At 35.1% G+C, this 12,553-nt stretch overlaps 1 protein-coding gene across 1 annotated transcript; it reads right to left on the bottom strand.

Annotated features, from left to right (window-relative positions):
• Nucleotides 1-3,615: 3,615 nt before the first annotated feature.
• LOC123884330 lies at nt 3,616-5,409 on the bottom strand. Its single transcript, XM_045933412.1, has one exon. The coding sequence runs from the start codon at nt 5,407-5,409 to the stop codon at nt 3,616-3,618; it is 1,794 nt and encodes a 597-aa protein (XP_045789368.1).
• Nucleotides 5,410-12,553: the final 7,144 nt, after the last annotated feature.

Below are 12,553 nucleotides of genomic sequence, written 5' to 3'. Positions count from 1 at the left end.
TTGCCTGTGAAGATCAAGTCATCAACATACTGTTGAAAGTACAAAAGTAAGTATGTTTTTATCGTCTCCACAGGGACTGATGCGATATCGATGCCGTTCAACAATTAATATAATTTCAAGTAAAGGATTTCAAAGATGGTTGATTACGAAAGTTGCGAAAACATGAAAGTAGTAAAGATGATTAATTTGACAAAGAGATTAAATTGCTGGGATTAGCTTTCAATCACTCATTCATACATATTCCCCTAATCAGTTACACAGGTTCTAGTCATCTATCAATATTATCACGTATCGCTCGTCGAACGTTTCCGTGTCCAGATAACGCCGAGATATCTATTGTATCTATTAACCTCCGATGTCTCAGATCGTCAATCAATACAATAGCATTGAGATTCGATACTCTGAGTGAATATTAAACTTAAATCTATGTCTAGAATTTAGAGTTCAATAGATATTATCCTAGTTCTTAGATTCAAAAGGTATATGTCTATAACAATTCAAATCAAAGATTAAAACAACGAAAACAAAGATAACATCAATATTGAGAGACAACTAAAACCATATATAAAACCATGATCAATAGAAACACATACTAATAGAGTAATTTACACCTAATCCCAACAAAAGTGTCTTTAACTACTCATTATCATGATAGCTTTACACAAATGAGAAGAAAAGAGATGAAATAACAACACCGGTTGATTTCTCGAACAGTTGGTGTGCATCCAACTCGTTTCCTCCGTCGTTCTATGCTCACTCTCTTCCTTTTTCCTCTGTTTTTAACTCTCTGTTCTCTCGTCTGTGTGAGAGTGTAAGAATGAATGAACTCTTGCATGCCTCTTATAGGCCTTGTATGATTGTATCCTTCAACCTTAAGAAATTGATTTTGCCACTTGACTTCCACTTATGCACCGTCTCTGCTTCTTTTGTTTCTTTAATGCCACGTTTCCTGCTTTCTTTCTTTTTCTCTTTAAACACCTATTAATAAAAGACACGTATCTAATAAATAATTTATAGGCATCTATTATATCTAATATATCAACATATTTACTACAAAATAGTAAAAATACTAAGTTATTAGTAAAGACTAATATTTAGTAATAGTTGAAGTTTTTCATTGAAATAACTTACAAAACAAGCCAATAAGTGCCTAAATTATATATGTAAAATCACCGATTTTTGGCACTTATCAACTCTCCCCAACTTAAAACTTTGTTTGTCCTCAAACAAAAGTCCTATAAAAAATTTCAAACATGCTTAAATACCACAAAGTGCATAATCTCATTTCAAAGTTTGTGATCAATTCCAATTTTAACTGTCAAGTTTGCATAATTCATGAAATGCAAATTCAAAATCAAATCTCACAATTATCAATGAATCAAAGCATGAAGATGAAACAATTGCTTATTCAAAGTGTGATTTCAAAACAAGTTCAAAGAAACGGTTAATTAATCAGAATCATAATCTCACTATTTCACTCAAACAGGCGGTGTTTCTCTCAGTCTAGACAATGCATACACAACAAATCAATTTTGAAATACATCTCAGCAATATCACAGAATATGCAATCGGTCATGGATCACTAAGGTCTTTATTAAGCTTGTAATGGGGCCTGGCTTACAAAAAAAATCATTGTTTTTCTTTGGATTCAAAAGGCCTTACAGATAAGAGAGCATCTATCAACCATGTATAAGATTTACACTTCATCACTCTTTTTTTTTTTTCCACATATACCACTTCTGGTGATTCTTGTTTTTGACACTTTCTTATTCCTTTATTTTCTTTTCAAACACATTTTCTTTGATTTGTGACTAAGTGTCAACTGAATTTCAATCTTTTTCTTTTTCTTTTCAATTTCAATCACTACATTTTACTACTTTTTTCAATTGATTTTTCTTATTTTGATTCAACCTCCTTCTCCCCAACTTGAATAAAACCCTATATATACATAGATGCTCTCCAATCCTAAGACAATAGGACAAGAAACTGGTTTTTCTTTTATTGGCTAAGGGTTATAATTTAAAAAAAAAAAAAACAAAAATTTTCAATTTTTCAGCTCAAAGGGGTTATCAAAAAATCACTATCTCACAAGGTGGGTTAAATTTGGCCAAGTAGTTATCACTCAAAAGAAACATGGCCTTGATCCTTTCCATGACTTCATACACATCAAGTAATAGCAAGATTCATGCAAAACCAACAGAGTTATATGCAATTGTCAACACTCAATATATGTAAAACATGGAGGTGCACACAACTCACCAGCTAGGTCTAAAATGATTCTTAATCAATCAACATGTTTTCAAAGAACAAGTGAAATCAAACTTTAATAAGGCAAACATTTCATTTTCATGCTAACATTCAGAGACAACTACAAAATTCAATCTTGAATGAAGCATTTACTAGAATTGAATTTTCATTGTGTCATTGAAAACTAATCAAACGTAGACTTTTCAAATCATATGCACATGGTATTCAAAAATTCAAAAATGTGAACCATTTTTTCAATCAACCATCAACATGTTGTTCAGACCACAAGAGAAACATAAATTAAGATGTTCAAAATAAAGCATGAATTTAACCGAAAGCTATTTAAAATAAAGTTCACAGAGTTTTGGAGAGCTTTTCAGTCAATCTTTCTTTTGTCAGTTGTCTGGCTCTTCTTCACTTCTTTGTCTCACTTCCTTGCTACTAGCATCAGGTTGTCTCACCTTCTCCTGGTAAAATGGCCTTTCCACAGGCCATGCTATTTGCAGCATCTTGAGTTTTTCTGCTAGGTGCCATATCTGAAACAAATGTTCTTGAACCACAAAGTAGCATGTTCAAAGAATAGCATTCACAATACTAAGTGTCTCTAACAGTATTAAGAAAGTAAATATAATTTCAAGTTATTCAAAAAGTTATGACCTGTACTACTCAATTTTAAATGGTTCCAGAATTATAAATAAGTGACTAACTTAATCATTGATGACCATAGAGAAATAGAAAGACACGAAGGGATGATTACTAAGTTAACCTTTAACAGTTCATGTCTTTAGAAATTGCAAACATTATGTTCAAAGAAGCAACAATGAAAACACACCAGTGTCACATATAAAAGGGTTATGACAGTGCTAAATTATTTTATTTTTTGTAAGCTGTCCATCTTACATCACAATCAGATCTATCCAAAGACAAACCACTCCCTTAATCAAAGGCTATACCACTCCTTTGCAAATATGAGACACCAGCATACCAGACACAGAATGCAAAATGATAGTCTAGTAAACCAACACACCATAGCTAAGGTCAGACACCAAGCATGAAAAGTCAGCCTATGATAAAAGACACGGCTCATTCACTCCTTCACAAGCTTGAACCACCAACAAACAGTGCATATGTTCTTCAATAATCAGCTTTATACTCATAAGGTTCTAACCAACAATCAACATCAGATAAAATGCAGAATTTTCACATCAGATAAAATGGTCCAATTTTGGCTCATTAGAAACCTTTTCAAAACAACATGCTTAAGTGTACTAAAACATATAAACTGCAAAAATTAAATAGTAAAGATAGAAGATTGGGTTGCCTCCCAATAAGCGCTTGGTTAACGTCGGTAGCTCGACGCCTGATATGTTAGGGTGGCCAAAACGAAACGGAAAGAACATCATCCATAGTCTTCAATTTGTTCGGAAGGAACTCCATGAATTTGAAGTAGAGATGATGTGGAGTCCATGTCCTCCCGAGCTGATTTTGATTGAACAAGGCACGAAAGGATTCTACGACTTCATCAATTTCGGCCTTGTTAACTTTAACCCTCTCTTGGTTATTTTCTTCTTCTTTTTCAACTAATTTCTCTTTTTCTTCTCCCTCATCCTGATCTTTCACCTCAACAACAACTTTCTCTAATTTTTCATTTTCTTCAATGACTTTCTCCTCAATGACTATTTTCTTGGTAGGAGCAGGTGGGTCAGGAAGCTTTATTTTATAAGGACTATTCATACAAGTTCCTTCCTCACTAAATAATTTCTCCACATTGTGTTCAAACACCTCTTCATTTCCTTGTTCCTCTCCATTATCAACATTTGCTTTTTTTTCATTTTCATTTTCAACTAATTCTTCCTCTTTATTCTTTTCTTCTATTTCCTTCTCACTTTCTTCTTTCTCCCCCTCTGGTTTTTCTTTCAACTCAACAACATCATCTGTCTCGGTTTCTAAATTGTCACCAATCAATTTATCGCTCCTAGTTGAAATGGATTTGCAGCGTTCCTTCAGGTTAGTTTCAGTGTTGGCAGTAAATGTTCCTCCTTGCATATTAGCCATCTGACCAAGTTGATTCTCCACATTTCTCATCGCGGCATCATTGCAACTATGGTAATGTTGGTTTTGTTGAGGAGGATACTGGTTGTAGTTCTCATACTGATGTTGCATGTTAGACGGTCCAGCACCTTGCCTCCACCCCTGGTCATAATTTGAATTATTCCATCTCTGATAACCAGTGTTGTTCTGGTACTGTCCATGTCTCTGCTGATTTCCCATAAAGTTCACTTCCTCATTTGATGGAGGACAATGACCTGTTGGATGGTCTCCCGTACACGGCTCACAATATGCAACTTGCTTGGCTTTACTTGATCCTTCCTGCAAGGTGATCAGTTTAGACATCTGCTTTGAAAGTTCTTCCACAGTGTTTGTAAGAAGCTTGTTCTGAGCCAACATAGCATCCGATGTATCAAGTTCAAGGATTCCTGGCTTCCTTTGTGATGGATTCATGTTGTATTCACCTTGACGATCGCTAAGTGCCATTTTTTCAATAATAGCTATTGCGTCTTCAGCACCTTTTGACATTAAGGAACTACCAGCAGCTACATCTAAGAAAAGTTTTGATTGATGTTGAAGTCCGTTGCGGAACATATGAATTTGAGTAAGATCATTGAAATCATGGTTATGGCATCTTCTCAACATAGACTTGTACCGCTCCCATGCTTCGCAAAGTGTTTCATTGGACCCTTGGGAAAATACAACAATAGCGATCTTGGCTTCCATGAACTTACTATGTGGATAGAACCTGTTCAGAAATGTTTCCTCAAGTGCGTTCCAATCGGTCATAATCTGAGCCGGTTGGTCCAAGTACCAATCTTTTGCTTTCCCGGTCAGTGAATGAGGAAACATTCTCATGAACACATTTTCTTCTTCCGCTTCAGTTACTCCGAGCGTATCAGCGATCTCATAAAACTTGACAAGATGATTGTATGGATCCTCATGGTCTAAACCTGCAAAAGGGTTAGTATATAAGATTTGAAGGAGTCCAGGTTTTATCTCTATTTGTCTGGTATTTTTCAGAGGTCCGACAATGTGGGCTAGCCGTCTTGGGTTGTTGTGACAAGGCATTACACCACCACCTTTGTTGTTGTTATAACCATGGTCAGTCATGGTTTATGTCACTTTGGAGAATCTGAAATAGAAATAGCTAACAAGAACTACTTTGTCTAGCAAAGAGGGGTTAGGATAAAAAAAAAACACAGATTATATACAATATAAACAAATATGTACAAATACTTAAAAGAATATAAATTGTTGCGGTACTCCAATATCTAAACGCCAGTCCCCGGCAACGGCGCCATTTTGTTGAAAGTACAAAAGTAAGTATGTTTTTATCGTCTCCACAGGGACTGATGCGATATCGATGCCGTTCAACAATTAATATAATTTCAAGTAAAGGATTTCAAAGATGGTTGATTACGAAAGTTGCGAAAACATGAAAGTAGTAAAGATGATTAATTTGACAAAGAGATTAAATTGCTGGGATTAGCTTTCAATCACTCATTCATACATATTCCCCTAATCAGTTACACAGGTTCTAGTCATCTATCAATATTATCACGTCGAACGTTTCCGTGTCCAGATAACGCCGAGATATCTATTGTATCTATTAACCTCCGATGTCTCAGATCGTCAATCAATACAATAGCATTGAGATTCGATACTCTGAGTGAATATTAAACTTAAATCTATGTCTAGAATTTAGAGTTCAATAGATATTATCCTAGTTCTTAGATTCAAAAGGTATATGTCTATAACAATTCAAATCAAAGATTAAAACAACGAAAACAAAGATAACATCAATATTGAGAGACAACTAAAACCATATATAAAACCATGATCAATAGAAACACATACTAATAGAGTAATTTACACCTAATCCCAACAAAAGTGTCTTTAACTACTCATTATCATGATAGCTTTACACAAATGAGAAGAAAAGAGATGAAATAACAACACCGGTTGATTTCTCGAACAGTTGGTGTGCATCCAACTCGTTTCCTCCGTCGTTCTATGCTCACTCTCTTCCTTTTTCCTCTGTTTTTAACTCTCTGTTCTCTCGTCTGTGTGAGAGTGTAAGAATGAATGAACTCTTGCATGCCTCTTATAGGCCTTGTATGATTGTATCCTTCAACCTTAAGAAATTGATTTTGCCACTTGACTTCCACTTATGCACCGTCTCTGCTTCTTTTGTTTCTTTAATGCCACGTTTCCTGCTTTCTTTCTTTTTCTCTTTAAACACCTATTAATAAAAGACACGTATCTAATAAATAATTTATAGGCATCTATTATATCTAATATATCAACATATTTACTACAAAATAGTAAAAATACTAAGTTATTAGTAAAGACTAATATTTAGTAATAGTTGAAGTTTTTCATTGAAATAACTTACAAAACAAGCCAATAAGTGCCTAAATTATATATGTAAAATCACCGATTTTTGGCACTTATCACATACAAGCTCACTACTATAATTCTTCCATCTGTTTCACTCTTGACAAATAGGGTATGCTCATGAGGACATTTTTCAAATCCTTCATGATTAAAGTAAGCTTCTATCTTGCTGTACCAAGCTCTAGGTGCTTGTTTCAATCCATACAAAGACTTCTTCAGTCTGTACACCAGTTGTCTATTTTCTTTTTGATACCCTAGAGGCTGATCTACATATACTTCCTCATTGAGTTCTCCATGCAGAAAAGCACTCTTCACATCAAGCTGAAACACATACCAGTTTTTCAAAGCAGCTATGGCAAGAATAGTTCTGATAGTGTCCCACCTTGCAACAGGTGCAAACACTTCATTGTAGTCAATGCCTTGCTGCTGAGAATAGCCTTTTGCAACCAACCTTGCTTTATATTTTTCAATCTTGCCTTGTTCATTGTACTTGGTCTTGTATATCCATTTCACTCCAATCTTTTTTACACCAGCTGGTAATGCAGTCAATTCCCAAGTATCATTGCTTTCAATAGCTGAAATTTCAGCATCCATTGCTTTTCTCCAAATATCATGCTTGCAGGCCTCTTCATAAGAACTGGGATCAGTGCTAGGAGTGAAAATAGCAAGATTGTGCATCTCAGCATCATCTGTAACAAAATCATCAAGGTATCCTGGTCTTTTTGAAACTCTTTTATCCAAGGGAGGGTTATCTTCTTCATCACTACTCTCTGAATCTGGAACAATTTGATCACTCACATCATTGTGTTCTCCTTGATCATTATTATGCCCATTCAAGAGTTCATTGTGATCATCATAACCTTCATTCCCTTCTTCACTGTGTTTGCTTGTTGAACAAGCATCTGTATCAGGGATTACTTCTCTTCCCTTAATTGCTTCAACTATCTTACTTTCCCAATTCCATTGTTTTGTCTCATCAAATCTTACATCTTTACTCACAATTATCTTTCTTTTCAAAGGATCATACAGTTTATAGGCTTTGGATTCATCACTTATGCCTAAGTGAATGCAGACAATGCTTTTGTCATCAAGCTTTTTCCTCAGATTATCTGGTACATGAACATAGGCAATGGAACCAAAAACTTTAAAGTGACTTACTGAGGGTTTGATTCCACTCCAAGCCTCTTCTGGTGTAACATCTTTTACTGCAAAAGTAGGGCATCTATTGAGTATGTGGACTGACCAGTTGACTGCTTCAGGCCAAAATTTCTTTGGTACATTCTTTTCTGACAACATGCTTCTTACCATATTCATAATAGTCCTATTCTTCCTCTCAGAAACACCATTCTGTTGAGGTGTATAGGCAGCTGTAAGTTGTCTTCTGATCCCTTGAACATCACAATATTCATTAAATGTAGTAGATGTATACTCACCACCTCTGTCAGTTCTCAAGCATTGTATCTTGAGTTTAGTCTCATTCTCCACCATAGCCTTGAACTTCTGAAAGGCAATGAATGCTTCAGACTTTTCACTCAAGAAGTAAATCCATGTCTTTCTGCTTAGATCATCAATAAAGGTGATGAAGTATCTTTTCTTGCCATTGGATTCAGGATTGATAGGACCACAGATATCAGAGTGTACCAGCTGCAATTTCTCACTAGCTCTCCATAGTGTTTTCTTTGGCATGGATTCTCTCTGTTGCTTTCCCTTCATGCAGCTGTCACACTTTTGATCTGGTTCCTTCACATATGGTAGGCCTTGTACCATTTTCTTCTGGGCCAAGATGTTGATTCCTTTGAAACTCAAGTGTCCATATCTTTGATGCCAAAGCTGAGCATCATTGGATTGGGTAGCTTTGTAACAATTTGGAATCAACACTGGTGCTTTGATTATGTACATTCTATTCATTGACATGTGAGTGAACATAATCAATCCCTTCTCTTCATGGTACACCTTGCAAGTGTCATTCTTGAACACTATTGTGAGATTTTTCTGCTGCAGTTGACCTATGCTCAACAAATTGTTCTTCAAGCCAGGGAGATAGTACACATTTGTAAGAATTTGAACATACCCTGCAATGTATAACTTCAAATTCCCTTTTCCAACTACAGCCATTTTGGAATCATCTCCTAATTTTACTGAATCTTTAAAACTATCATCATAGTCAAACAGCCAATCCTTATTTCCTACCATATGATTGCTACATCCTGAATCTAGAAACCAAATTTCATACTTACTTTCATTGTTGCTTGCCAAGTCTTTAGTACCTTGAGCCATAAGCAAGATTTCTCCAGCCTCATCAAATTCAAACTCTGCATAGTTTGCATTATCTTCATCCCAGCTTGGACATTCAGACTGAAAATGGCCTAACTTGTGACATTTGTAGCATTCAACATTTTCTTTGTTGAATCTACCTCTGCCACGTCCTCTCCCTCTACCACCATCTCTTCCTCCACGCCCTCTCCCTCTACCACCATTGTTACTCACCTTCAAGACTTGCTCTTCATCTCTTTGGCCTTTCATTCTATGTTCATGAACAAGTAGACTGCTTTGCAATTGATCCACAGTCCAAGTAGTGACATCGTTTGATTCCTCAATTGAACAAGCTACATAGTTGAATCTTGAAGTTAAAGAACGCAAGATTTTCTCAACTACTGTACCTTGAGTCATGGTTTCACCGTGCATCTTCATCTTGTTAACAATGGTTAGGGTGCGTGAGAAATAGTCATCAATTGACTCACCGATCTTCATATTCAGAGATTCATACTCCTTTCTCAGGGCTTGCAGCTGAGCTCTCTTCACTTTTGATGATCCTTGATACTTCAATCGCATAGAATCCCAAATGTCCTTAGCTGTATCTCTAGAAAGAATGGTTTCAAGAATCGTGCGATCGATTGCTTGAAACAGATAATTCTTTGCCTTCAGATCTTTCAATCTACTTTCTTCAGAGGATTTCAATTGCTCCTGCGTTGCATTTGCAGGTGCTACAATCACACCATTCTCGATCAAATCCCAATATTCTTTAGAACGTAACAAATTTTCCATAAGCATGGCCCAATGATCATAGAAGCCATCGAATCTTGGTATAGAAGGTTGCATATAGTTGCTTGAATCAGCCATGGAAGCTAGAACCGAAGCTTTCTTGAGAAGAAGAATGGAAGAATTTGTTGTAACTGACTAACTGAATTTTGTTATTTTTGGTCTTTGTGTAACTAACTACGGTTATTGCACAAAGAGAAGGTTTGGATCGGTTCAGAAGGTATGATACCAATTGTTGAAGTAAATGGTACTTCTCATTCATTACTAACAACAATACAAGCATATATATAGGCAAAGTCCCAGACACACAAAACAGCTTTTGGCTTAGGCAAGGCAAGCCCATAATCAGGCTCAGCACGCGCGCGCGCAGGCAAGCTGCTGCAGGCCAAGCTGCAGGCCAGCCTTGCTTGAGGCCCAAGCTATCAACTAAAACACAATTACACATAACAATTGAACTCTACAACAATACAAGTGATCATCCTAACAGTTATCTCTAACCGCACCACTATTGGAGATAATACTTTTCATATTTTGACTAAGATCATAAACTCGTGGTGATAGAAAATCGTAACAATCTTCAGTCTCTGATTGCATATCGCTATCATCACCAACATCCATACTAGCACAATGAGGGCATTTTGTGGGCTTCCAAATCCCAGTTTTCATTACTTCAAGAAACGTCAAATGTAATGCTCTAGAAGGGTGTTGAACCGGGCCTTGCACGGTAATATCCAAACCAACTTCACTTGATAGTCGAATCCTAACGATCACAGAAAGGCCAATATCTATTTTATTTTGACTAAAAAGATTTCGACTATTATCCGAATAATAGTGTGCCACAGTTACCCTATGGGGCTTTTCGTCATCTCCACTCTTTCTCATCTCTTCTAACACAAGAAGACCTCTCTTGCTTCCATTCCCATAAAGATAAGCACAAGTTTCCATAACATAACCTAAATTATTAGTAGTCTTGTTATTCTTTTGCCTACAATTTTTGAACCCTCCATTTAATAAGAGGGGAGGTGTGGAAGAGCCAAGAAAACTTGTCTCTTTACCTATTGCAAACCAAATATTTCCATCCGAATACATTTCATCGCTGATTTGGAACGAAACACTATTGACTTTGCCATCTTTGTTTGAAACTCGTCTGAGATCGAGTATACATTTTGAATTTTCTACAGTGTAGGAAGCGTTCCACTTCGATATATCAAATACTTCACCCGTATGACCATTTATCGCCTCATGCTCTATTTTTGTCACATCAATAGCACCATAACTTCCCAATTGTGCATGATAGTTTGGAAAATGGCCTTTGTCGAGACGATTAAAACCTTGAAGATTGATTCCCATGTTGATATTTATGTATCACAACAACTTTAATAATCATATATATGAAGAATACAGTAGGGTGATATATAGATAAAAGTTAATTTAGAAAACTTACTTTATTGTAACTTTAGATTCATATGGAAAATTTATAAATATGGAATATTTATCATGCAACTTAAGCGTTATTCTAACGCAAAGCAATTATTCAATTATAATTATATATGGCATGCATATATCCTCTATTTTTTTCTTTTTTTTTGGGTTAGATATATCCTCTCTTTTTTTAAGATTCTATTCTTGTTGATTATATGCACTAAATCTTACGAAAAAGTTTGCCCACACGAAATGCAAGAATATGTGTATTTTAGAAACGTTGGAAACAATTCAGTCAAGAAAAATGTTATATTTAGTAAGAATTTTTTTAAACAAGAAAGAAAAGAATTTTATGTGACAACATTTAACACTTACAAATTATAATCACTCTCGATCTCTTTCATGTATGATTAGCTGATTTTTTATTGGTCAAATTTCCTAATTATGTGAATTTTTTTTTTCTTGTGTAAATATTTCTTACTAAATAGCAATACTCTTTGGTCAAAGTAGAAAACCCGAGGTGGGGTAGCCAATTAAGTCTTGCCACGACGATTCTTTCTTCCTCCCATCTTTTGTAATGTTCGGTCAAACTTGGAAACAATTCAGCATTTTTCTTTCCACTATGCTCATACATTTTGATTTCTAGCTAGTGTTTATTTTTCTATTAATTAATGTTGAACCGCACTTTAATTTTTTTTCCTTAAAAAGAACTATACATCGTTATAGAATGTTGTGAATTCATAGTAAAAATCACGTCAAAGAAAAACTTGATGTGTGGAGCAAAAGAATGACAACCAATATCAAGCGGATAAGTAATATTAATCATAGACAATAAAAACGATAAAGGAATAACACGATAATTTGTTTACCCTATTCGGTCTAACAATGGCCTACTCTGAGGAAAAAAGCATCTCTCTGTTCCACTAATCAAATAAAGTTTGGTTACAACAAGATTATATAAAATAATCTAAAAGGATAATTCTAACCCATGCACGTACGGCATAGGTTCTTAAAAGTTTTCCTCTTTGGGTTTGGTGTATACAATATTGTATCGAGTGTAGCTTTAGTTATTTGGGTTAGTACTTTTTTAAAAAAAAAAAATTATTTCGGTTAGTACTAATTGTACATTTTTTATTATATGGGATAAGTTCCTCTTATACTTTTTTTCTGTCCAAAACAAGAATATGGCACAAAAATAAAGCCGCATTATATATTAGCCTTTGTTGAGAATCAATTGGAAGACACGAGTAAAAGAAATGATAAAGAATTAGATGCCATCTAATCTAATATACTACCATCTAATCTAAATAACCTTTTCTTTCAATAATTCCAATTAATTAACCTTACGAAGAATAATGCTTTCTTTCAATAATTCAAATTAATTAATTAAATTATT

Source organism: Trifolium pratense, linkage group LG5 (assembly GCF_020283565.1).
Source record: "Trifolium pratense cultivar HEN17-A07 linkage group LG5, ARS_RC_1.1, whole genome shotgun sequence".
Taxonomy (NCBI): domain Eukaryota; kingdom Viridiplantae; phylum Streptophyta; class Magnoliopsida; order Fabales; family Fabaceae; genus Trifolium; species Trifolium pratense.
Note: the sequence above shows the minus strand (reverse complement) of the source record. Positions and strands in the feature narration are given on the sequence as shown.

Excerpts from the sequence above, each read along its gene's own strand:
- LOC123884330 (XM_045933412.1), bottom strand. The coding sequence starts at position 5,409 with ATGACTGACCATGGTTATAACAACAACAAAGGTGGTGGTGTAATGCCT.